The 26,185-nt window shown below is 40.5% G+C and overlaps 1 protein-coding gene across 3 annotated transcripts in view; it reads left to right on the top strand.

The window, feature by feature from the left end:
* The window catches only part of MKLN1 (muskelin 1), a 104,209-nt gene that overhangs the window by 62,426 nt on the left and 15,598 nt on the right, over positions 1 to 26,185 (top strand). For all 3 annotated transcript variants that reach the window (XM_082310450.1, XM_082310451.1, XM_082310452.1), the window contains 7 exons: positions 3,688 to 3,900; positions 5,735 to 5,956; positions 7,968 to 8,097; positions 19,296 to 19,443; positions 20,538 to 20,652; positions 23,300 to 23,439; positions 26,060 to 26,162. In XM_082310450.1, coding sequence (XP_082166576.1) covers positions 3,688 to 3,900; positions 5,735 to 5,956; positions 7,968 to 8,097; positions 19,296 to 19,443; positions 20,538 to 20,652; positions 23,300 to 23,439; positions 26,060 to 26,162 — 1,071 coding nt within the window. The remainder of the gene's footprint in view (positions 1 to 3,687; positions 3,901 to 5,734; positions 5,957 to 7,967; positions 8,098 to 19,295; positions 19,444 to 20,537; positions 20,653 to 23,299; positions 23,440 to 26,059; positions 26,163 to 26,185) is intronic.

The following is a 26,185-nucleotide window of genomic DNA, read 5'->3' on the forward strand; positions in this document are numbered from 1 at the left end:
GTCAGTCAGTTGTTGAAGCTTCATCTGCAAAAATGTAGATCCCACATGCTAACAACTTTGAAGACAGTTCAATGAAACTAGATCTAAAGAACAAGTACTTAATGAGAAGTCCTGCATTGATTTGTTGTGACTTCAGATAACCACAGGAGAAGATCAATGCAAACTGGTCAAAACTATTATTTGCCTTCTGCTCTGCTCAAGAAGACTTGGGCTTGTTTAATCTTCTTTTGTGGTTATCGGTGGGCAGGTGAAACTGTCTTTCTTAGCTGCAGATATGTTTGGGAATGGCAGTTAGTATGTTTAGAGGAGTAGCCAGTACAATAGATACTTTTTGTGTGTCTGTAGCTTATCTTTGGTGATAAGGCCCAGAGTTGAGTAAGTGTGTTGAGATCTCTAGTGAGATCCAGTCACCTTAGGACATTAACTCATGGATCGTCAACAGCCTGCGTCCTGGCAGGAGGGGACAAAAGGTTGTTCTGCTCTCTAACCATATTTGATCTCTTCAGCTGTAGGTTAAAGAGAGTCATGTCTATTATGGTCAATTTTTCTCACTTGTTGCTTCTAAGAGGTCAAGTTCTTTGAACGCTTCTGGAATCAACAAACTCCTTGCCGTTTAATTTGGTGGGTCACTTTCTCCATGACAAGTTGTGGCAGCACGTTCTTTGTCTGAACAACAGGCTTGCTATTGTAACCGCATGAAGTACACGTCTTTGGATGAACATTCACAACCGCCCACGGGCTCTTGATTCACTTAACCACATCTGCCTTCAAGTGTTTTATTCGTTTTTCAGTGCCTGCCCATATCTGTCTTTGTAAATGGACTTTGTGTCCCCCTTTGAAGTATATACATACTACAAGGACTTCTGTAGTCAAATTGAGTAGCACTCAAGTGCACACGGATTTAGGCCTTTCTCCTCTTCTGCCTCAAATGTCAAACCAATGTGTACCACTGTTTAATGGAGTTATTTACCCATATCGGTAAACATGGAGACTAAATTGGAAACTTTTGGCAGATTCCATGTGATCTTGTAAGTGATATGCAGGAATAACTCCAGTTTTCTTTGAGCAAAGATTATGAATTGGGTGAAGTTTTCTGTATTGAAAGAGAGTCTGTGCTACGGCAGGTTCTGCAAATTGGTGAAGTTAAAGTTCTGACGTGAACTTGAGGTGATGAAGTTTGTGCTTGTGGTCTGTAGAGATAAAATGGTCAAACGTAACACTGTTAGCTCTTCAAAACGGCAGGTATTACTGTGTGAGACGTGACCAGTATATAATTCAAGAAAGAAGATTTTTTTCCTTAATTCTTTTCTCATTTTAACATAGTCTTAGGATTTGAAATTTGTATGTTGTATACTTAGCTGGTGTAGTACCTGTGCTGCTGATGCCAATGGCTTGAAACTGGTATTGTAGGTGCTGAGTGTCTCGGCCTCGTGTCTGTACTCAGACAAATTCCAGTTGACGATGCGGCTCTTCAAGGCAAGGCAGGTCTGGAAACTGCTAAATTGGAGATTTATTCTTGAAAGTACCAAAGACATTATTTGAGCAATTATTTGAGCAAACTGCTTTAACCCATAGAGCACAGAGAGGTGAAGGAGTGGGGGAGGATACTGAAATCAGCAGGTTCAATTAAAAAACTGCAATGACCTGACAAAGCGGGGAGAGTCAGGAAGCGCAGGGAGGTCTTAATGTTTCGTGTACACGACAGCTGTGCCAAGGCAAGTATGGGCTCTTTGGCAGGGGAACGGCGGCGTATCCTGAAGTGTCCCGGCTGCGTAACTAGAGGTGGATTTTGTCTGCTGGGGTTACTTTCTTAGGAATCAGGGGCAACCTTTGGGAATACTCAAATCGGTACTTATCATGCAAAGAAACTACCCTTTGTGCTTGGAACAGGGTCCTTTGGAAGATACTGGTTTGTATTTTCTAGGAACAAGGCAAAGTATGTTGCCTCCTTCTCTGTCAGCTTCTTCCACGTGACCAGAGGCAACGAATGAACTTTTGCTGCATTTCAGGATTTTATGCTAATGTTTCACTTCCAGCAGTATTTTTTTCAGAAAAGAAAATTATCTTAATTACCATGAAGTAACTAATCCTCAAAGCTGTAATCATTGCTGACATAATGCTTCATATTTACAAAATATGAACAATTCTGTTCACCTCTTCAGATTGTTGTTTTGAGTTACTGTAAACAGTTTGCTGTAACTGTTCTTTAATCAAGAAACTGAATTCTGTAACATGAGTAGTAAAGTTTTGACTACAAAAATGTAATGTTTCCTTTCATATTTTATCCAACTTAGTGAGATGTATTCCAACAGTGTATTTTAAGTTTCAGTAATAATTTCAGTATAGTTTTTTACATGAAATGGTACAATTACGAAGATTTGTTTTCTGTAAAGGTGGGATTTGGTAGCACATGGAGCAAATATTGTGCTGATTATTTCGTGGGTCATGACTACTTTTCTTTAACTGTAAGTCTTCTAATAAATGGTGACTTATGTTACATCTTTGCCTAATTGTATAATCTTTATTTTTCGATAGATTTGAATAGATTTTTTTTTTTGTCTTTCATACTTCAGTCTTCTGTACATCTTACCTTTTTTTTGTCACTTGAAATCTTACCAGTTTTCGTGTTGGTTTCCAGACTCTCAAAGTTAGCTAGCCAGCCTTGTTCTGGCATCCTCATTTATGAAGTGCCAGAATTATACAAACTAAGGCCAAATGAACCACATAATTTATCTATAAGCTTGATGCCAGTTTTTTTCTTTTTCTTTTGTCTTATCTTTTGCAAATAAGGCTTTGCACATCTTGATTTCTATTGTTTTGGAGTACAGGAATATCACTCTCACACTTCAAGATAAGTGTATGAAGGCTCTTAAAATTAGATTTGGGAAGCAGAAAGGATACTGCCCAGTACTATGTAGCATCGTGGTAATGTCATTGAATAAATTACTCAGTAATGTCATTGAATAAATTACTCTATGATGTTAGTTGAGCACTCCTGGATGGATAAACACATAATAATTTGACAGGGGGCCTCTGTGTTTCTCTTGAAGATCATAACTCACAGCAGTTTTGCTTACCGTGGGAAACTTTCTGGTAGTTGGCGATTGGAATGGCCATATCTATTCGTGAAGGACAAGGGAGTGCTTTTGTTACCTTCAAAGACCCATTACGGGATATGATTGCTTGTGGGAGTGTCTGGTTGTGATCTGTTAGAAAACAGCCTATTAATAAAACAGAAGCTCTTGTAATAGAGCACTTCTTAATCTTCTTCCTATGTAGTTATTTATAGGCTGCAACATCTTAATTTGCCTCTCATGCGCATCAAGTTCTCTTATTTTAAAAGATCAAGTAGCTTTCATGCGCTTCTGAGAATCACTTCTGGAGGAAACAGTCTGTTTTCTAAGGAATCTTACAAAAAGACTTCAAGTCATAAGTTTGTTGTAAAAAATGTGTTGAGGTTTTTGCTGGGGTCTTCTCAGAGGACAAAGAAGTTATGGAATGTCCCGTTATATACGTATTTCTATATTAATCCTGCATTTCTCGGATTACAACCACATTTTCTCGAATTCTCAAAGGATTTCCAGTTGCTGATAGTGCTTACTTGTCTTTAGTGAGTGTGCAGTGACCTACCTGGAGCAATATTAAATGCATAGTTCTCTTTGTTTTTGTGGTCCTTTTCTTTATTAGAGTGGTCCTAGTGCCAGATCTTGTCACAAGATGTGCATTGACATTCAGCGAAGGCAGATCTACACGCTGGGACGCTATCTGGATTCCTCCGTGAGGAACAGCAAATCTCTGAAAAGTGACTTCTATCGCTATGACATTGACACAAACACATGGATGTTACTAAGTGAAGACACTGCAGCGGATGGAGGGCCAAAGCTGGTGTTTGATCATCAGGTCAGCTACACTGATGCTCTTAGTGCAAGTTCTCAATGTTTGCGAATCAATTTTGATCGTAGCCTCCTGCGATTGAGAGGTGCTGTACCAGGTAACGCAGCAGTGACGAGGAAGGCTGATCTGCACTCAGTTAAATTCTAATAGCGTTTTTGTCTAATGCCGCTGACTACTGGTATTCTAGTCAAATCGAGTCAGAAGAATCATAAAAATCTTTGCAAACTAATTCATTCTATTAAGACACATTTTATTAAAGCTCAAAGCACATTTCATCTGTTTTTAATCAGTCTTATTGAGCTGGGTTTGCAGATCTGCCTACTCAAAGGGCATTGGGGAACAACTTGCAAAGCTGTGTATGGTACCTTCAGAAGAATGCTACAAGCAAGCTGCTGAAATGAGGCCAACAGGATCAGGATTCTTTCAAAGTTGGTTATCTTTTAAAATGTGTAGAATGTGCTTGCTTTGTAGAGATTGAAACACCTCAGAGGAGTGGCAACTAATCTTTTAAAAAGCCACACCTGTCCATGTGTTCAAACTGAATCCTTTTTTTACTTATATTGTGTGTTTAATGGCTTTTGTGTACTTGAAAAAGGTATTTTGTTCTTAATTGATTGCTATAAAGCATGGCCAAGAAACAGCACGTCTGTACTCATTTTTAAAGCAGCCCAAGAACCGCTTTTATTGGTACGCTAGCTGTTTTGTAACTAAAGCTGTTGTTTGCCAGCACAATATGCGTTTCTGCTGACACTGAAATTAAAGATACGTGTTGTCTGCAGAACAAAACCCAATCAGTCTTTCTGTTCTATTAATAACGAATACCAGTCTCCCAGGTGTTGGGGAAGAGGCAAAAGTAAATTGTCAGCTGGCAAGGCTACTCTGGGTACCTTGTTTGCCTGCTTCTGAAATAGTTTCTTTTTTCCTCTGCTGTCTCTTAGGAAAGAATGTCCTCCCTGAATTCTTTATCAATCTGCAGCTCTTTCTCTTCTCTCCCTCACTACCTACTGTGATAGTGGGTTTTGTTTAACCTTCACAAAAATGTGCTGCACTAGAAGTGTTTTGTGTAGGTTTTGCTGAGTAGCATCTCTATCTTACTGTAATCTTGTCTGTCTTTTTTTTTTTTTTTTTTTCCTTCTGCCTGGTGTTTGGTAACCCTGTATGTTGTGCTATGTCTGAAAATATCACCTGGAGTCAGGGTGTTTTGTTTGATTTGTACTGCGATGCATCTCTTGTGCCATAACCTGAATTCAGGCTTTGGGGATAAACACATTTCTGCTGCAGCCTCATCAAAAATCCTTGGCCAGGTTAGGGCCCTGCTTTATGTAGAACTTATGGGGGTTAACAGTAAATACATGCTTGGGACGGAATCTGAGTAACAAATCGCAGGCTGTTTTTGGATCGGTTGAGCGGCAGTCAGTAAATTAGCAGTGATTTTGAATTTTTCCCTTGCATACCATTGCCAAAGGCGATACTCTGTTAACTTTGACAGAATTGGCTATGGATCCTGGTGAAAAACTCTAAAATGTTTTTCCCTAAAATCAGCAGCTAGAGGCAAGTTTTCTACGTGATGAAGGGTGCATGTAGGCTCTTTTTTTTTTTTTTCTTATTAAATAAGCAAGTTAAAATTAGCCTCACATTTTAAATGAAGGACTGTTTTCTGAGATTAATACCTGTCAACCGTGAAGACACGTGTATTCGTTTCTGTTCATTACAGGTTCAGGAGATGTGCAGAGTACCGCCTTACTAGGTATCACATGCAGGGGAGGGATGTTTAATCTTAAATCTTAGCGTGCTCAAGTCTTAACATGCTGGCTTAAAACTACTACTTCTGTTCTTACAGATGTGTATGGATTCTGAAAAACACATGATATACACCTTCGGAGGCAGAATTCTGACCTGCAATGGCAGCGTTGATGACAGCAGAGCCAGCGAACCGCAGTTCAGTGGATTGTTTGCTTTTGACTGCCAGTGTCAGACATGGAAACTTTTGAGAGAGGATTCCTGTAACGCTGGACCTGAGGATATCCAGTCCCGAATAGGACACTGTATGTTGTTCCATTCTGTAAGTATCCGCACCATACTTTGATGCACGATGCCTGACTTGAAGGAGAACATCTGGTTTTGATTTTTCTTGCAAGTTTGAAACTCTTTAATCTCCCAAGTGGTGTGTTGTCTCAGTTGATTTTATGTTCACTGACATTCTGATGCTTCTTTGGTAAGTGCAGGTGGTATTAATTCAAGTCTTGGAGCTTTCATGACTTCAACTGAATAAAATTTCAAGTAAAAAGCAAGGTGAATTTTAAATAGTTGATTTTAATCAAATAATGGTAAATAGACCCAGAGGGCATGTTAAAATTTGATCTAAAGAGAGTTTTTCTTTTAGAGTTGGTAGAGCATCTTGGAAGCTTCTGGTCTAGTAAATACCCTATGTGGTTACTGGAATGGTAAACTTGGCTAGTGCAGGGGCTTACTGGGCGAGTACTGAGATGCACAGACCTCGTATTCCTCTGTGCTGAGCACTTGGCTGCTGCTTGTCTTGAGCAGCTGTTAACAGCTGGGCACAGGCGGCATTATGGGCACTTCATCCAGACACTGATGGAAAGGCTGAGGGATGAGGGGGCGGAGGGCGTGTAGCAATTTATTTGGTATTGGGTATTAAAAAACCACCTTCCATTGCCTTTCCAGTTGTGCTCACCAACCACACGTTTGCTTAAGTGCAGAACATAGGAAGTGCAGGGTGAGGGTGGTAAGGGGAGGACAGTTAGTGTCTTACGTGTTCTGGACTAGCTTTCCATGCAGGTGTTTTCCCTGGAATAGCACAGTACAGAGGGGATTAGCATCAAGTAGGAACTCTTGCATACGTAGGTGTGGTGCAGTGGCAGTTCTGCACTGAATTTACATGGCAGCTTCTTAGTGGTAGTAAGTGGAGTTTGTAGAGTTTTGCTGACATTAAACTCCAACTTGGGGGTGGGGAGGAAGAGAATTAAAATTAATATTGTGGCATTCAAGTGTGTACTGATACCACCCACTGAAAACCCAGCCAGTTTGAACAATTTACTGAGTTTATCTTTCTTTCCCTTTCAATTGAAAGATCAGAATTTTTATAGTGAATACTGTACTTTCAGAGCTTCCAATTTCATTTTTGCTTTGAGTGGCTCTCTAAAATCTGGTCAAAAACATATTGCAATACACAATTCTGCACAGGTACCAGAAGATTTTTCAAGTAGGTATCTGTGGCAAACGTAAGAATACAGGTTTCTGTAAGCACAGGTCATGGAAGTTTAGGTCCTTTGCTGTTTTCTCAACCATTTGAAAGAAAAATAATCTGCCTCTTACAGACTTTCCACTTGGCAAACTTGAAAGCAGTAATAAACCTGTTATTTTTGGCTTGCTGCTTGCCATTTGCTTGTTCCGAGTTTAGTAATGTGCTGGTACCTCGATGGTTTCTCTTACAATTTGTCTTTTGTTCCCCTTTTTTTTTTTAACGGCAAAGTTATGATCTAATGGGTTTTAGATGTGGAGACTTAATTCTTTAATATTAAACTTGAAAAATGAATTGCTGTTTTAATGTTCTGAACTTACAGCTTGATCAGGCAAGGTTACAGTAGTTAACTATGTAAAATCTACCTGGTCGCTCTCGAGCCTAAACTCTGTGTCGGATCCAGGTTTGTGGTCTCATATGGATCATGAAAAAGAAGTCTTTTAAAATTGCATTTGTAAGAGGTTTTTTTGGGGTGGAGAAACTGTGAGCCCTTAATGGTTTAGCTCTTGAAACTGAGAAAACAATTCAAGAACCCAGAAGATGAAGAATCCAATCAAGAATTCTCAAGTTTTTCTTGAGTTCGAGAATAATAAACTGTTCTGCATAATTGTTCCGTGTGAATCTTCGCAGAGATGGAGGTGAGTTATTTACCAAATAAAGACTAGTGGACCTGATAGTTAAAGAATGATTTTAAGCTTGGAAGAACCATATCTATTACTCTTTGATTCATCCATGTTTTTGTTAATGGTCACAGATGGCCAACATACTTTCTTGAGCTTGGTAAAGACGTATTTGTTGTTTTCCATTCTAGAAAAACCGCTGCTTATATGTATTTGGTGGCCAGAGATCGAAGACTTATTTGAATGACTTCTTCAGTTACGATGTAGACAGCGATCATGTGGATATCATATCAGACGGCACTAAGAAGGATTCAGGGATGGGTAAGATATTAATTTCTTATTAACATATTCTTTATTAACATATTAATTATAATAGTAATATTATTATATTCTTATTAACATACTAATTTCTTCCCATTGGTACAAATGAGAAATATATTGCGAAGTAGGTGAAAGGCCAGCTTCAGTGTCCTATGGTATCAGGTTAGCATCCTTAACCAGCCCTACGTACCCAAGTGAAGTCCACAGTATATAGGGTAAACTTATGCCAGCTCTTTTGTCCTTCCTGTCATTTGACTCTCACAGTCTTCAGCACGATACAAATAATTGATGCATGAAACCATATAGCCCCTCAAAAGAAAAAAAAAAACAGCAAAATAAGAACTAAAAATATCTCCTTTGAAACTCCAGCAAAGACAAAAAAAAAAGGCTGAAAAAATAATTTTCTTTAAACCAGGAAAGGAGAAAGCCTTTTTTTTTTTTTTTTTTTAAAAAAAAAACTAGTTTTCACCAAGTGAAAGATGACATAAAATAGAAATAATCTGCTTGGTTTGAGATGCAGAAAGGCAGGTAAGATGCTCAGAGGCAGAGAATTGGAGTGGAGGGACAGAGGTTATTTTGCCTGGCAGGAGCTGACTAGAAGGGTGAGACCCGTTGTCCTGTTATTCTTGTACTAAATTATCAGCGGGGGGCAAAAAAAGGTAGGAGGGAGCAAGGCTTCAGTCCTGTTTGGTTCATACCACTGGAGCTTTATACACCAGGCATAGTTCTGTATACCATAAACCTTTAAAAACACCCAAAAGGCATCGTAACAGAACCATAAAGAACTTATTTTATACCTCTTCTCCTCAAGTGACGTAGAGAAGAATGTTCTTTTTTTCCAGAAAGGATTTGTGCACGTATAAGCACATCATTTTCCTGTGTTACATATATCCTGATTTTCAGCATACAGCTCAGAAGTGGAAATTTGTGTTGCAGTGTGTACTACTATAGGAGAGAAGTTATGGATATTTCTCATATTATGTATATTCAGTCCCGATCTTGTTTTCTCTTCTTCCAGTTACCGAAATCCCAGGAAGCTGATTTATCTTGAATTTAGGCTGCCTTCCTTATTTTGAGCAGGCTTAATTTTTAGCGAGCAATTTTGCTGAACTTTTGGAGTGAATTATTGATGGTTATGAGTTATTGTTTGCTCATTAATTTAGTTATGCCAATGAGAGAGAAGAGTACCCAAGCTCTTATTTTCTGGAGTCATTTATTTACTTGAGTGCTTCCAAGAAAGATCCAGCTTGTATTGTTGATAATCTCCTTTATTAAGGTGCCTGCATGTTGCCTGATGCTGCTCTACACACACCCACGCGCTGTTTGTTGTCCTTAGAGCTTTTAAAGAATTGATTTTTTTTTTTTCCTGTGAAATTGCTAGCATTCTGCCATTTTGCTTTTTTAAAACTACCTTACTTTATAGCCAGGAGCTTTAAAACATGTGGCCTTAAGCTGACACCTGTGTCTACTTGAGATTTAAAGATACCGAGCTTGCCTTACGGCTGGAGAAGACAGAGCTCTGCTTCTCAGCAAGTACATTCACTGCAAGGTTCGGTTAAGCAAATAAGACTATAATATTTAGCCCTCCTCCCCATTCCCTCAGGCCCTGAAGTGGTGAATAGTAGACTTTGTAAGAAAATGACTCATTGGAAATAATTCGCGAGTAGATTTTCAGTTTACTGTTCTCCTGTGTATAGAAGGTAAACAAACAGATTTGAACGTTTCCCTTGCTTTTGAAAGAAAATGCTAGGATTATTTGCATTTTAACAGGAGAAGAACAAAATGCTTGTTACATCCAGACAGCAAATGCTGACAGCACTATTTTCACCCCCAAAAAATCAAGTCTTTATTGTGCTCTTGTTAGGTGGTGATACACCATTTTGATCTGTACGAACAAAGTGATTCCCTGACTGGTTGCTGTGAAGTTTTAAGCTGCTCGGTGTGATGAGTCAAGTTGAGGATGCCTGACCTAAATGTTCCTATAAAGTCCCATGATTACATTTTGTTCCTGGCTCGCATGTGGCATTTGGTTCTATTCTTAGTTGAGCTATTTTGATTTTTACCCTTTGTAAAACAACTTAATTGTGCATTTATTTAAAATTTCCATTCGAGTAGTGAGAAGACTTTAAAAAAAGTAGTAAAACAGATAGTTAAGGATTATCAGTTATATGGAGTTGTTGCAATGCTAGAAAACTATGGTAATGATATGTTGGTTTTGCTGCTCTCATCTTCTGGATGAGATCTTTATACTGTTTAGTGTTTCTTTGCTCTTACTTGTGCTTTTGATGTTGATCTTGGAACCAGTTCCTTGTATAGGTGATGTGTTTGAGAGAATATTGGGTGATAAGTATCACTTCAATTTTCTCAGTTGGGAGTAAAGAGTAATAATTTTGGCAAGTTTAGATGTGTTTTTTTCATTCCTGGGAAAAGTTCAAATTTGACCAAGGTACATTTTCTAAAAGATGGGTTTGCACATAGCTTTCCCTCTAAAAATGTCTCCTGACTTTGAATGTGGGTAAACCTTGCGACTCTTCACGTCTGGCAAATGCCACTTGCCAGTGAGCATGGGTGCTTTCTCCAGCTCATTGCGTCAAAAAACCTGGTGCTTTCTCTTTGCTGTCAAAGGAGGCCACTGCAGTGAAATTAGGCCATTAGGGTTCATTATCTTTCTGCTGCGGGATAACTGTTAAGAGCAAGAAATTTGTTAGTTCAGCTGGAGAATGGACAAAATGGGACTGAGGAAAAGAGAAGGCAACTGTGATCATGAGTCGGATGTGAAGAAGGGTGGCAGTGGTACAAATTGGAGGACGTGTAGCACAGTTGAATAGAGCCTGTGGTTGGAGGGGAGGCAGAAATGTGTATGTCGATGGACATACCCTTTTAGAGCAGTCGTATACTTTTAATTACTTTTTATAAAAACAACAACACACAAACAAAAAAAACCAACCCAAACCCAACATGCATATGCCAGAGCGTCTCTCTGAAGCATACACGTGGTCTAGAGATGCCACCGGTATCAGATGTCTTCAAAAGGCTATGCTGACAGCTTGCCTGGCTTGCTTAGCACACAATCCATGACTAATCACGGGCGGTCATTTCGGGTCTAAGGGAGGTAACGGGAACACTTGTGGTCAAGGTTCCTGTGATAATCCTTTTTGGCCCTGATTCAGGTGGTGTGTCAGAGCTGTTGATCAGAAGGAGAATTTTGTTCTGCAAGAGAATCAAGATCATCTTATATCCCTTGGCATTGAGTAACTTCCAAAGTCGAATGAGAACAAGCCTTGCGTGTTCATGTGGCTCCTTTTAGTGGTGAAGTAGTTCTTATGGGCGAACTGCAAATATTTTTTTAGCTACTGGTAAAGTTCCCGGGTCTCTTGCTGGGGCAGGTGCTCCCTCCAGATAGAGAACTGTGCACCTGACAGACCAGAGGTTTCATGGGTAAGGACCACGGACAGAGGCGACACAGCCCAGTCCAGGAAATCCTGATTTAAAACAAGATGATGTTGGAAAAACAGTAATCAAAATAGAAAACACAGCTAGCCCAACATGGCCAGGATCCAGCTCAGGCAAGCAGTCTGAATGTCTCATTTTGATCGTCTGTTTGTGACACCTGACATGTTTTGCCCTTGTTCAGTTTAAGGTCTGCCTTGCCAGTGGCCAGTGTGTCTCTTGCCATGGAAGCACTTTGTTTTGTGAGAGACCTTAAGTGCTCTTCATCTTGTGAGGTGCTTCTCTGAGCGAATATCAAAATCCTTTCCGCCTACGATGAAGGTGAGGAGGGCAGTAGGCAGGCACCAAATCCTAAGGATGCTTTACAGAGATGTCGTAGCAGCAGAATTCCATTCAGATATATCAACTGGCCTGTTTTTTTCCAAAATCTCATGTTGCTTGGGAGAGAACTGAATGTTGGACATCACGTTGTTGCTTTTCCAACATGACAACCAAACTGTTCGAATGGTTTCCTTAGTTCCTTCTTGGCTGACTGCCAAACGCAGTCTCATCATGAAAAATCCAAGAGGATAATCATTATCTTGCTGTGTCAACAGCTGGCCTGCATGCTATCTCTATCACTCATCAAGGTTTGCTCCATTAAAGTTCAGGGGAGGTGCTGCTTCAGTTTGATATGGATTACAAGTAGTGGTATGGAGTAACTTGCTGACCTACCACTTCTTTAAAATTAATCCATCAGGGAGGTGCCAGGTTCTGGTGAACAGCAATACCCATGTGATGTAGCTTTCTCCTATTTTTTTAATCACGAGGCATCTCAAGGAGGGAGGATACTTGCAAGTCACTTGTAGTAGGATTAGCAGTAACGTGTTCTGAGGGTTTCGTAACTTAGGTGGCACTAACAGGTTGCCAATGAACTTGCTTCCCGTAATTATCCTTCACGAATCCTTCAGAAGTGGTCTGCAGACTACAAGTTTTGTCACCGTTTTGCCAATGCTGTGTTTCAAAGCATGTTTAAAAACATGCTATAGTATCCCCTGAAGTGAGAGAGACGAGATTTAATTTCCAAACTTCTGTCTAGTACTACGAGAACCACATCTGTGAACTCCTGATTTACTGCTTTGCAAACTCTGCCTCTGTAAAAGCTCTGTTTTCTTGCTTAGATACTGGCAGCAGCCACCGTTGTGCTTGAAACAACTGTAGCTGTTTGCACATACAAGCCAAAAAATATTCAGCTTGCTGAAATGATCACTGTGATCAAATAAATGACTGTAAGTAGGGACTGTGGTAGTAGGAACATACCTGTTCCATGATTAGGTGTCACTTTTGTAGAAAAGCTTTTCCCATGCATTATATTTAAATGGAAATTATATTGTACAGGGTTACACAGCATCTTATCGAAGCTTTCTCGGGAATTACTACTTGTTTATGTAACTGGCTGCTAACTCAAGGCCTGTGCGGCTGAATATTGTTTTCAGATGTTGAGGCCATGAGCTTTTCATTTTTGCTATATAAAAATAAATGAAAATGTTAAGTTCTGGAGAGAGGATTCAGACCTCTTATTTTCAATTAGTTACTGCCCTTCTACCCTGGACTGGTTAATGAGATTATGGGGAAAAAAACTCAGTGGCACAAGAAAAGCATTTACCATCTACTAGACTTTTTGGGATTGTATTGTGTTTAGTAATGTCTCTATACAGCTTTTCGTCTTCAATCAGTAATGTATCGTCACAGGAGCTGTTGTGGTTTAACCCCAGCCAGCAACTGAGGACCACGCAGCTGCTTGCTTACCCTCCTCTCCCGGTGGGATGGGGGAGAGAATCGGAAGGGCAAAAGAAAGAAAACTCATGGGTTGAGATAAGAACAGTTTAATGATTGAAATAATAATGATGATGATGATGATAATAATAATAATAATAATAATGAAAAGGAAAACAACAAAGAGAGAGGAACAAAACCTGGGAAAAACAAGCGATGCAACTGCTCACCACCTGCCGACTGACATCCAGCCAGTCCCCGAGCAGTGATCACTATCCCCTGACCATCTCCCCCCAGTTTTATATGCTGGTCATGACATCATAAGATATGGAATATCCCTTTGGCCAGTTTGGGTCAGCTGTCCTGGCTGTGCTCCTCCCAGCTGCTGGTGTACCTCCTCACTGGCAGAGCATGGGAAGCTGGTAAGTCCTTGGCTTAGTATAAGCACTGCTTAGCAACAACTAAAGCATCAGTGTGTTATCACATTATTCTCATGCTAAATCCAAAACACAGCACTATACCAGCTACTAGGAGGAAAATTAACTCTGTCCCACCCGAAACCAGGACAATATCCACCCCTTACTCTATATCATCTACATCATGCCCAGGTCCCACACTTTCAATACATCCCAGTTAATCACCACCACTTTTCCTGTCTTTACATACATACACACAGATATAATTCCCTTATTCTATGAGCCATCCCTCTAGAGTGTCTGTTGAGTTCATTTATCCATGACTTTGGGCTCCATCTGTCTTAACAGTCTTTCAGGGCAGGAGAGATGGTGTGTGGTGTTGGATTGTTGCATGCTGAAGCCAGTCCTGGTTCCATCACCGCTGCACTTTGCTCAGTTTCCTCAAAGTTCATTCTTCATTAATCTGGGTGATTTGTACTGTAACACCGTTGATATGGTATGTAGCAACTACAGTAGTGATGACATACAGTATTATGTAGAAATTAACGTTATACAGTTCAAATCATCAGCTATTCCCACCCAAAATCAAATCCCCTTGAGGTACACATCAGACTTCCACATCCTTCTGCATTACTGACCAAGTGCACCCAGGTCCTTGAGCAAAGGCAATCCCACAGATGGGTTTGCCTTTGTCTGAGGCAGGAATAACCCAGCATGTCTTCCCCAGCATATTTTCGATGTGCACTACAGGGACTTCACCCCCCTCTACAGTATGTGAGAGTTTTCAATGGGCAGGGACAGCTAGACTGGCGGATCACCTAGTGTTGACTAACTGGGTGGCCTAGAAAATGTGTATCCCAATGTTTGAATGTCCCACCACCCGTTCCTCTCAGTGTAGTCTTTAACAGTCCATTGTATTGTTGAATTTTCCCGGCGGCTGGTGCATGATAGGGATGTGATACCCACTCGATGCCATGCTCTTTCGCCCAGGTGTCTATGAGGCTGTTAGGAAATGAGTCCTGTTATCTGGCTCAATTCTTTCTGGGGTGCCATGTCACCACAGGACTTGCTTTTCAAGGCCCAGGATAGTGTTCCGGGCACTGGCATGGGGCACGGGATGTGTTTCCAGCCAGCTGGTGGTTGCTTCCACCATTGTAAGCACATGGCGCTTGCCTTGGTGGGTTTGTGGGCGTGTGATATCATCAATCTGCCAGGCCTCCCCATATTGATATTTCAGCCATCGTCCTCCATGCCAGAGAGGCTTGAACCGCGTGGCCTGTTTGACTGCAGCATGTTTCACGTTCATGGATAACCTGTGCAATAGTGTCCATGGTCAAGTCCACCCATCGGTCACGAGCCCATCTTTATGTTGCATGTCTTCCTTGATGGCCTGAGGTGTCATGGGCCCACCAAGCTAGAAATAATTCACCCTCGTGTTGCCAGTCCAGATGCACCTGAGCCACTTCAGTCTTAGCAGCCTGATCCACCTGCTGATTGCTTTGATGTTCTTCAGTGGCCCAACTCTTGGGTACGTGAGCATCTGCATGATGCACTTTTACAACTAGGTTCCCTGCCCGGGCAGCAATATCTTGCCACAATGCGGCAGCCCAGATGGGTTTGCCTCTGCACTGCCAGTTGTTCTGCTTCCATTGCTGTAACCACCCCCACGGGGCATTTGCCACCATCCATGAGTCAGTATAGATAGAGCATTGGTCGTTTTTGTCATTCAGCAGTATCTAAAGCCAGCTGGATGGCTTTCACCTCTGCAAACTGAGTCGATTCACCTTCTCCTTCAGCACCTTCTCCTTCTTCTTCTACAACTTGTTGTATAGGACTCCACACAGCAGCTTTCCATCTCCAATGCTTTCCCGCAAGATGACGGGACCCATCAGTGAACAGGGAATATTGCTTCTCATTTTCTGGCAGTTTATTATACACTGGGGCCTCCTCAGCACACATCACCTCCTCCTCTGGTGATATTCCAAAATCTTTGCCTTTTGGCCAGTCCGTGATCACTTTCAAGATTCCTGGGCGCCTGGGCTTTCTTATTTGAGCCCGTTGCGTGATCAGTGCGACCCACTTACTCCACGTAGCATCAGTTGCTTGATGTGTAGAGGGGCCCCTCCCTTTGCCAAGTTAATATCGCATAGCGACAGGCCAGTGCCGTGTTCGAAACAACCAGGGCTAAGTCCTCAGTCCCTGCTTTATGTCCTTCGAGCTGGCTGCCCACAGCTGCCCTGAGCGATCCCCGGGCCCGAGGGGCACTCTGAATGGTGTGAAATCGGTGATTTGCTCCAAAGCTGATCTACATTTATGCAAAGAAGCAGAAGAGCAAGGGAACTTCCATGGAGCCGTCCTTACTACTTTATGCACCCCTTGGATCTACTACATTGCAAATAATAGTTCTTGAAGTGCACTGGTGTCCCCACGTCTGATTCCCACCCTTTGTTGTTTATGACTTTTTACTCCTGAGTCTTAAAATTTTAAAAAATACATTCTAAGCAATCGGTTACTGTCACAGGTTCAGTTTTGTCTCCCATGGAGAATTAAATTTCCTTCCCAATGTACATTTTGTTAGGTAAATATCACAAGTACTCTTCACAAGTTTACAGCCCGTGTCCCTCTCTAATATGCTGACCGCAATCATTTGAATTGTATCCAACATTTACTGCAAGTCCGCTGCACTTGCAGATCATGAAGCTCTCTTACCCCCTAGTGGAAGTGTTTGTCAGTCACAACGATTTTTTGTAGCCTTTTTCTCTGTCAAGGGTCAGACTTCCTTGGTAAACATCTTTTTGACGTTTCTCTTGCATTTAACATATCACAGCATCTCCCTCTTACTGTGTAGTACCTTGCCTTATTTCCTCATTATTTTTGGGGACTTGTTTACCAAATTTGTGTTGTCCTGTGGGTTTTTTTAATCATATTACATCTAACTTTCTAGCTTGGTCTTCCTCTGCAAAAGACTAGATGTCAACTTTGCCTAGCCTAAGGCACTGCTTAAATATGGTTTCTTCACAGTTGCTTAGGTAGGTAGAAGAGGTTATGTAAGTTGCTCCTCATCTTAGGCCCCTATTAAATGTAGGGATATATATTTTTGGATATATTATTTTTCTAGGCATTCTGCATTTCAAACAGTCTCAAGAAGAGATTGATGTACCACTGAGGGAAGCCTGAAATTACTTGACTTGAATTTGGTTTTGATTGCAGTTGCTGCGGTTAAATCCTATTCTTACTATCGAGAGTAAAAAAAAGAGAGGCACTGAACTTTGGCAGCTTTTCCCTCCTTCATTATTTAAATAATAATTTCAGCTTCAGGAAATTGAGCATAAACTAGATACAAAATTCATTTATTTAACAACATTTCAGGAGGAGGGATGGGACTTCCATAGACAAGTTTCATACGCTTTCTGTATCAGTGGTAATATAGCAACTCTATTCCTCGTGATTATAATAATTTTCATTTCAATGAGCCTGAGGTATTAATGCTCTGAAGATTTGCATGCTTTTTTTCTAAAAACCCGGCATGGTCTCGGATGTTCAAAGCAGCAGATAGGGTTGCGAAGACATTTTCCGCGTACATTAGCATTGCTGATCAAATTCAGATGGCTCTCCTGCCAGAAATGTCTCAAATATGCCTTGAATTTAATCCTTTTGAGTCAATAATTCAGTCCCTGACTATGCAAGCACACAAATTACATGATACTTTAAAAAAATTAATGATATTTAGTATACAATTGTCTTTTTGTTCTCAATTTCCTTATTGGGTGACTTTCACAGTACTCATTAGTCTTATTTAAAAACTTCCTTGTGGTTTGCAGCTAAGACAAGGTATGTAGTTGTTGTGCCAGCATTGTTCCCTGCTTTTTTTTCTCTGCTCTGCCACCCATTTGCTTATAAACTGGATTAATTTTCATTTGAAACTCTGTGGCAAAACTGGAGGTCAAAATAGGTAGGCTTATGCTGATGAGGGCTCCAAAGGCTACGGCTCCTGCTTTTCCGTAAAACCATATTGTCACCTCCTGCTTTTCTGTAAAACCGTTGTCGATAGGACTCTGAGAACGAATTGTCTGAATATATTTCAGTTTCTACTTAAGTTTATGTAAGAAGTAAACTTTTTTTTTAAGAAATGTTTGGGTTTTTTGGTGTTGCTGAACATTTCGGTAGGGGCTTAAACTGTAGAAAACTAAATGCTGCCTAGAATTTTTTAATTGATATATAATACTTTCCTGGCCTACCAAATGAGAAGATTGAAGTAGGAGACTGAAACCTATTACAGAGTGGGCTTGCAAAATAACGTTTTGTGTGTTCTTAAAGAGCAATATTAAATGGTTTATTAGCGTAGGGCTTGTTTTCTAGGCCGTGTGTGCAGTTTATAGTTAATTGCAGGGAAGAATTTGCAAAATACAAGAGTTGTGAGAATTTTTCATGCCAAAATCTTGATCGAAGGCCAGGAACCTTTACCAGCCTTTGTAAACTGACCCAGAAAGAGAAATGAGACAAACAGGATCTGTAAACAAAGATCACGTGCTCTTCACAAATACATTTTGGAAGGATGGTTGCCTAGGGAAACAGGAAATGGGGAATTATACAACAAACAAAAAGGGCTGCCAAACAAATTTGCTGACCTTTTTTCGGGGAATTATGATGAAAACTGCTGGAATCCTCAGTATTTCACCATATTTCTAAATCTGAAGGTGGAACAGAAGAATAGCTTGGTAATTATACCACAACTATTTAGAAAATACAAAAAACTTCCTTGACATCTTTGTCCTAAAGGAAGCAGTGCAAGGTTGTGAGCTGTGTAATCTTGAGTTCATCTTGAATTTTTTTGAGTTTCCCAGCTTCTGCAATTAAGCTTTCTGGAATCGGTGCTTCCTTTTACGGATGAGATAATAACGAAATCACTCCGTTCATATCTACAAGGATCATCTAACTCTATCTTGAGCCAGTTTAATCCTCGTTTCTGAGCTGGTGGTCTCCCAAACAGCTCTTCCTGTGCCTTTCCCTAGGCAACAGTGGGTCTCAGAATGGGTTTTGTGCTTTCCAGAAGTCACAAATCGGAAGGGAAGAAGAGAATTTGCATTGGACTTGTCCGTAGCAGGGAAGGAGTCAGCCTCTGGGTGATGATGTGTCTTCTCCTCCTCCCTCTCACCCTGCTTTGGACGGCACGTGCGAGAAGCAAATTGTTTGCTTGGTGACTTCTGCACGCCTCCTGTTTTGAGATGTGCCATTTCATTTTTAAGTTGTGGTAAATAACGTGATCGCTGTGGAGGAGAGGTCACAGAAAATACCAGTTTGGGATCACTCAGTCCTAAGTTTTGGGTTTATATGAAAAATGAAGAGGTGAAAGTAATTAAAAGGAAGAAAACGGGCCAACTGGGTAGTGATGTTGAACTTAAGGCGCTCTTTATCCCAGACTACTTAAGAGGTAGTTATGTGAAATCTCATGCTTGTACCATGGATATTAGAAAATCTGCTGAATTGCTGGGCAAGGGAAATGCGTTTGTCTGATGCTTGGATCCCTTTCTGTATCCTCTGTTGTGTTCAGTGTGTAACTTTTTTTTTTTTTGTCAGTTCCAATGACAGGTTTCACTCAAAGGGCTACCATTGATCCAGAACTGAATGAAATCCATGTCTTGTCAGGGCTCAGTAAAGACAAGGAGAAGCGGGAAGAGAATGTAAGGAATTCCTTCTGGATTTATGACATTGTGAGGAACAGCTGGTAAGTCGATGAAAGGGGTACTATTTCTAACATCCACACTGACTTTCTTTAGAAAGCAATCCTACACAATCCTGTCTCCCAGGTAACTCTGTAACCTCTTATAACCATGGAATGGTAATGTTGAAGACAACTGAGTTCCCTTGAGGGAACTCTTTTTTCCCATAGTCTTTAAAGACACCACGGCAATAAGCCAAATGAGGGAGAGAAATCATGTGACCTTCTTCATTGGAGGCAGGTGGAGGGGATGAGGGTAAGCAAGCCATTATAAGAAGTTTTTCCTGTAGGAAATGTTCAAGGCCAGGATTCATCATCACTGCAGCAAATTCAGTCAAATGTAAGTTGTTAATAGCAGCGTACATGGTACTAGTTATTAGAAACTAAGGAAACCGGTCTACTCTATGAACAGTGATGAAGAAGTCTTCATGCTAGATCTATCAGCTCTTTCCAGGCTGCATGCAGTGGTACTTGAGGTAGCTGCTGGAGCCAGTATTCTGAGAAAATATCTCCTCGTCTATTTGCTGTATGGTATTTGGTAGTTGGTTGCCACTGCCCCTTCCCAGAGCTGGCTGCATTTTTGTGTTCAAGGTCTCTTCTAATGTGGGGCCAATCACTTTGAAGGGTATGAACGCTGTTTTTTAACAGCATTTTTAACAGCTGGTTTCAGGTGGAAGAAACAACTTAAGTCTGCTTGGAAATCAGTGATTGAAATACTAGCTTTGCTTAAGTTTCTGGCCTATAGTTCTACTGCGTCCAAGATGGTATTCTCCATAATGAAAAAATACTTTATGCTGACAATTCTGCTAGCAAACAATGCAACATCTAAAGATACCTCCAAAGCTCATAACATAAAATTTTATAGAATATTTTCCTGTTTGGCTTGTGATTGAGGGCTGTGTTCAGCCAAGATACCTTCCCTAATTGATGCGTTTCTTTGTAGAGCTGAGAATGGGGATGGGGTAATGGAGGACAATATATATCTTTGGTATTTATATGCCAAGCGGTTCAAAATTGTCATTTGTACCTTATAGCCTTTCAGTAACTTTTTCTGCTTCCTGTAGGTACTACTAATCATTACTTACTGACTTGTATTTCAGGTCTTGTGTCTACAAGAATGACCAAGCAGCAAAAGAGAATCCGGGTAAAAGCCTTCAGGAAGAGGAGCCCTGCCCAAGGTTTGCTCATCAACTGGTGTACGATGAGTTGCACAAGGTATGAGGGTCTAGATACATATACGGTGATTTTTATTTAGTATTGTTGCTCTTCCGGTGTAGTTGCTTCTTCAAAGATGGTACAATGAATATAGCTTTTTGTATACTGTTAATGTTGGGTTAATGAGTAACTTTAATTTATTATCATCTTTTGAAATAAGATGCTAAGCTACTTTTTGTGTCAATGTGAAGTAGACATGGTAGCTCCTAGATGAAATCAAAATGCAGACAATGGGATATACTAAACCTCTACAAAGTTGTCAAGCGGCTAGCTCCTAGCTGTTCTCATACTTGAGAACACTTGAAGCTTTGTTTATTGTCTTCAGGGACTTAATCTCATAACCTGTTAGTGACTAAATGGTCACAGATAGTTATAAACATTTCTAGGAGAAAGTGTGTTTGAACGAACTAATCACTGTTAAGAATCTTCTCTAACAGAGATGCCTTACTTTGCCCTGCATGTCAGAAGCAACTGTCATTCTTTAGCACCATCTGACTTTAATGGACACGTTCATGCTTAAATATACTTAAAATTGTTTGTAGCATACATGACTGCTCAGTAAACTTAGGGCTTTGTGCATATTAACCAATAGAGCACACACCCATGGATTAGGTTACCATACCTTCATTAACCTATGAATTTAAATTACTGGGACACACTTATTTAACCTTTCATGGATATTTTGCAATTAAAATAAACTTTTTCTAGAATTTTTTTTTTTAGTCTGAAACAGCCTGAACTGAAAAAGACAAATATACTTTAGTGTTATCGTTCCATGGGATGTTATTCATATTTGGGAAACACAACTGGCCCAAAAGTTTGGGGATAAGGGGCATTTTAAGGAGGGATAGGTGTAACTTCCGTATGGAGAACTTGCATGGTTTGTCTTCATCATGGACATTAATGTTGAACAGTAAATACTGTTCTGCCTTTAATGGCTTACTTCTAAGTATAAGGTACCATGAGACCGAGAGTAGTATTTTAGAAGTTACTGTGAAGGTTGCTAAATCATGGCAGTTGCCCAGCTTTATCTGAAGAGCCGTTTGATGTACTTGTTTTGAAGAGTCTTTATTTTTAGAAACCTCTGTTCAAACGACCTTTCTAAACTCCTCTGATATAAATAAGGAGAGCCTACATCAGTGGGATGCAGAATACATTGTTTTGAGTGATTATTTTTAAAGCTGTGGAGAAAGGTAGCCTGTTGGAATTCTTGAACCTCAGTATTTGAAGACCCTTTGTGATATGTTAAATATCAACAGTTCAGAGTCTGAAATGCCAAACGATGTGAAGGAAAAAAAAAGTGAAGAAACAAACAGTCCTTTTTTAACACTTCCACTTTTCTTGAGATTTGCCTCTCTCTGAAAGTCTAGCCTTGCATTTCAAAGGTGTTTTATCCTGAAATTAGCTGTTAAAATGGCTGTTAAAGACTACTTCATTTGAGCTACCTTGAGCAAAAAAAAGAATTTTGCATACAGGTATATTTAGTATTTCCATGCCTGGCATCTCAGGATTGCTAGAACTCTTTCCTGAAGACAATCGCAGTAATGGTTGTGACTTCTGATTCTCAGCAAGATTGGTGTTTTCTTTCTCAGTTCTTCTTAGGATTACAGTTTTGGCTTTTTGTTTTACTCTATATTCAATTAGCTCTTTCCTTTGTGCCCAGGTAGCGTATTGAGTGTCTTGCAGCTAGGCTGCTGTATTGAGGTGAGACAAATCTGCCCTTCTGAAGACCATGGAAATATTTTTCTCTGCAAGTCAAATTAAGGCCTTATAAAGTTTATGGGACACGTGGGGACACAGGCCTGTTGGTCATCTCCCAAGATTATGCTGGACTGGGCTTGTTGTCACCCTGAGCATCTTTGAGACTTCGCCACTTACTTTGCCAGTGGCCCTTGTCTTTGGGGAAGATAATGGTCTTCGCCGTCTGAAGGAAACGGCTGCTCATCTGAACTGTGCTGCTTTAGTAGTGCAGCTTCACCAACAGTGCTCTGACAGTGCCGGAGCATTAGTCTACAAAGTCCCTTTTCCCGAGTCTTCCTTAGAAGCATAAATGTTTCTTCTTCAAAGAAAATGTGTGATTGATGGAGTCATCTCACAATTATATGGGTATAATTGCTCGTCCCCAAATTAGAGAAGGGCTTAATACAGGTGCCTTAATTTAGCATCTCTCATGACAGTGAGAATTTGGAGTCTTTGAGGACAAGGTTGGCGAAGAGGTTGGTAATCCATCAGTTTGAGTATTGTTTGCATCAAGTATTTTGAACAGGGCAACAAGAGTTGGCTCAGATCTTTCTTTTCTGCCTGTATCTTACGTACTTAAGGATTTAACATGTTCATAGGTTTTTCCTAAAGAAAAAGATCGCATGGTTTGTGGATGTTTGTTTATAAATATCTCGGGAATCTGCTAGAGGGAGGTTCTAACACTGCAGCTTTTTTTATTATCTTAAAATGTAAGCAGTTTAAGAGAACTTTCTTCATCTCCTAGGGGACAAAGTAAGGCTATTAATAAGATGCAGCAGCTTGTCTAAAAGGCAGAGTTTTCTCCCTCCAGAATAAACCTCTCCAAAGATGCTGACATAGTAACTAGTCTTTGTTTAGTGGATGTACACCAACAATCAACTTTTTGATCTGCCTCTCATTTGCTTAGGTTCATTACTTATTTGGAGGGAATCCTGGTAAGTCCTGCTCTCCAAAGATGAGATTAGACGATTTCTGGTCTCTGAAGCTCTGTCGACCTTCAAAGGAGTACCTGCTAAGACACTGCAAATACCTCATACGAAAGCACAGGTATAGAAACAAAAAATGTTTTGCAATTTTCTTTTCCAAAGTGTCCTTTTTTAAAGTTGCTAAAACTTGAATATCTTGTAAACTGTTTTGGGAAATGTCACTTTGTTGGTTATATGATGGTCTGCATGTTTCTTGATTATTTTTAATTTTTAAAAAAATTAATAATAAAAAGCAGTGGGGCAGGGCTAAACTACAAAATTAACTTCATTCTGGTTTTACTATGCTATTCTAAAACTAGAAAAATCTGGCTATTGTGTGGGGAGTCATGGGGAATTTTTAGATTCCCTTTTCACTCTTGCTGCTCATCAACATGTGTTTTGGTACTGTCACCTCCCAAGGAAATGGAGTATGTTTCTGAAACACTCTGGTAGGAGATAGTAACAGCTCACAAGGATGCTAATGAAGTCTGGGGGCTGGATTCCTTTGCACATCTGAGACTCAACCGTGGTGAGGTCATCAGAGTTTCTCATTCAGAATCACTTGAAAGACATCACTTATGCAGAATTCGGCTACACTGTGATGCTTCTTGCACTCTGGATGTTTCAGAGCTGCCTTGTATTTGCTATTTAGGGCAAGAGATTTTCAAAATCAAGCTTATGGTATTGCCTTAGGCAAGAAATTGCAGCAGCGAGGCAGCCTTTCAAGACCCAGCAAATTATTTGAAGCCAATAAATAACTCCTCCTCCATTCTTGGTGAGGATACTTTGTTATCAGGTTCTGCCAAGGGCTGGAGGTAGTTTTTTACTGATGGTATTTTACTTCTGAGGCAGCAAATTGCTGTGCTTAACTCACAGTCACTGTGGTTGGATGAGGCCTTTTGCAGATTAGCCACGCGATAGATGTGAACACCTACAAGAACGAATAAAGGTCTTGCCCAGTAATCTGGGAAGCTTGTTAAACCCACGTGTGGTTGTATGCAAACGCAGCTGTACAGCCTCCAGAGACAGCTCTGGATTGTTTTTACTTGCTTAAATTGCACTCAAAGGAAATATTGTTGCATTTCATCTGGCAGAGGTTTGGGGTTTATGCACCATGCTCCCATTTATTGGGGTCCATTATAAGGAGCCAAACATGACCAGCTAGGGACTGGTATGACGGGTGCTTTGCTGGAGTTCACGTGCCTCTCAGGGCTGGAGCTGAACTGCTGTGGAGTCGCTTGGCTGCCCATTATCTGCACTCCCTCCTGCTCCAGGTACCAGAACAGGTACTTGGCTTGCATATACAGCAAATCCACTGCATCAGCTGGAGTCCTGTTTGGCCTATTAACTTGTTTAGTACCAGTCAGCCGTAGCAGAGCCAAGCTGGCCAAGCATAGAAGAGCAAGGTGTCGATGGTGCCACTTATTTAAGGTACTTCAGCTCTCTGTACCATGACAATATTATCTAAGAAAATCTATGTGAACGCTTGGAAGAAATCATGCTTAATTACCAAAATGTTGTGTACATCAGGTAACAGACATAGTCTTTGTGCTCCACGTGCTGGCTCAATGACTTGCATCTTTAGACAGTTTCAAAATTTGGGCTACAAATGTCCACTACAGTATAAATAACCACATAGATGACCCAAATAAAAAAAATAACAATATGATTAAATCTATTCAGTGTGACTTCCTTCAGTTTGACAAGCTATACCCTGTTAAAAGTAACTGAAATATATTATGAATAAAATATCTTGTGTTCCTGTAAGGCAGTTGATACAAGGCAGTTAAATAACTGAGGACATGTTTTTTTAGGGTCCTCTTTTCTGGAATCCAGAGTTATCTGAGCTGTTTTCGTGGGGAGGCTTAATACTGTATATTGGTGATTCAGAAGATGACAAACAGTGCGATACTGCACTTGGCGGATAGGTGATAGGGGGGAAAAATAGATTATTTTAAACCTCATCCTTTCTAGGCTTCTGCACCCGACTCAGTGCTGCAGGGAAGTAGCTCTGCTCACTGAGGATGCTGAGCCCAGAATCATTTTCTGAAGGCTATATTAGCTTCTTCAGGGAATTCACAGAAGTTAGAGTTTCTGTTCGCTATAAGAAAATGAGAAAATAGTGGTGGTGGCACACAGGATTTTTACATACATGTGCTCTTTCCAAAGGTGCGATATTAAGGCACAGTATTCATTGAATCCAGGGGGTTTCACCCCCATCGTCCCTTTTTCTGTTGTCTGGGAGCATTCTCCATCCCTGTACTCCCAGTTACGCTTCTGCCCAGTCCGGAATGTAAATAACCCTGGGACTGGAGTGCTCAAGGCTTCCCTGTATCTGAACTGTGCTCCTCACATGAGGTGCTACTCATACCTTACTTTATTTGTGGAAAATAAACTGTACTAAATGTTTTATGTTTATGTATTGCAAAGTTGCTGTATAGATGATTTTGAACATTTTTAGTAAGAGCATAGTACTTTGCCCTTGTAACTCCTGTACACCCCCAAAAAACCCTCCTCTGTGTTTCAGTCTGGCTTGAAAGCACATAGTCCAGCGAATATGAGGCCGAGCTGCCATTGACATTGTTTTATTTGGAAATATTTCGCTGCAAGTTTCGCTTGATAGGTTTTGCTCTTTGTAGAAATAGTAGTACTTAGTCCTGAAGGAAATGGTCGCGCTCATGTCTTCTGTCTCTTCTTTGCAGGTTTGAAGAAAAAGCTCAGACTGACCCTCTTAGTGCACTGAAGTACCTGCAGAATGATTTGTATGTAACTGTGGATCATTCAGACCCCGAGGAGACAAAAGAGGTAGTGATGAATGATCTTTGTCT

This window comes from Platalea leucorodia (assembly GCF_965183815.1).
Source record: "Platalea leucorodia genome assembly, chromosome: 4".
Taxonomy (NCBI): Eukaryota; Metazoa; Chordata; class Aves; order Pelecaniformes; family Threskiornithidae; genus Platalea; species Platalea leucorodia.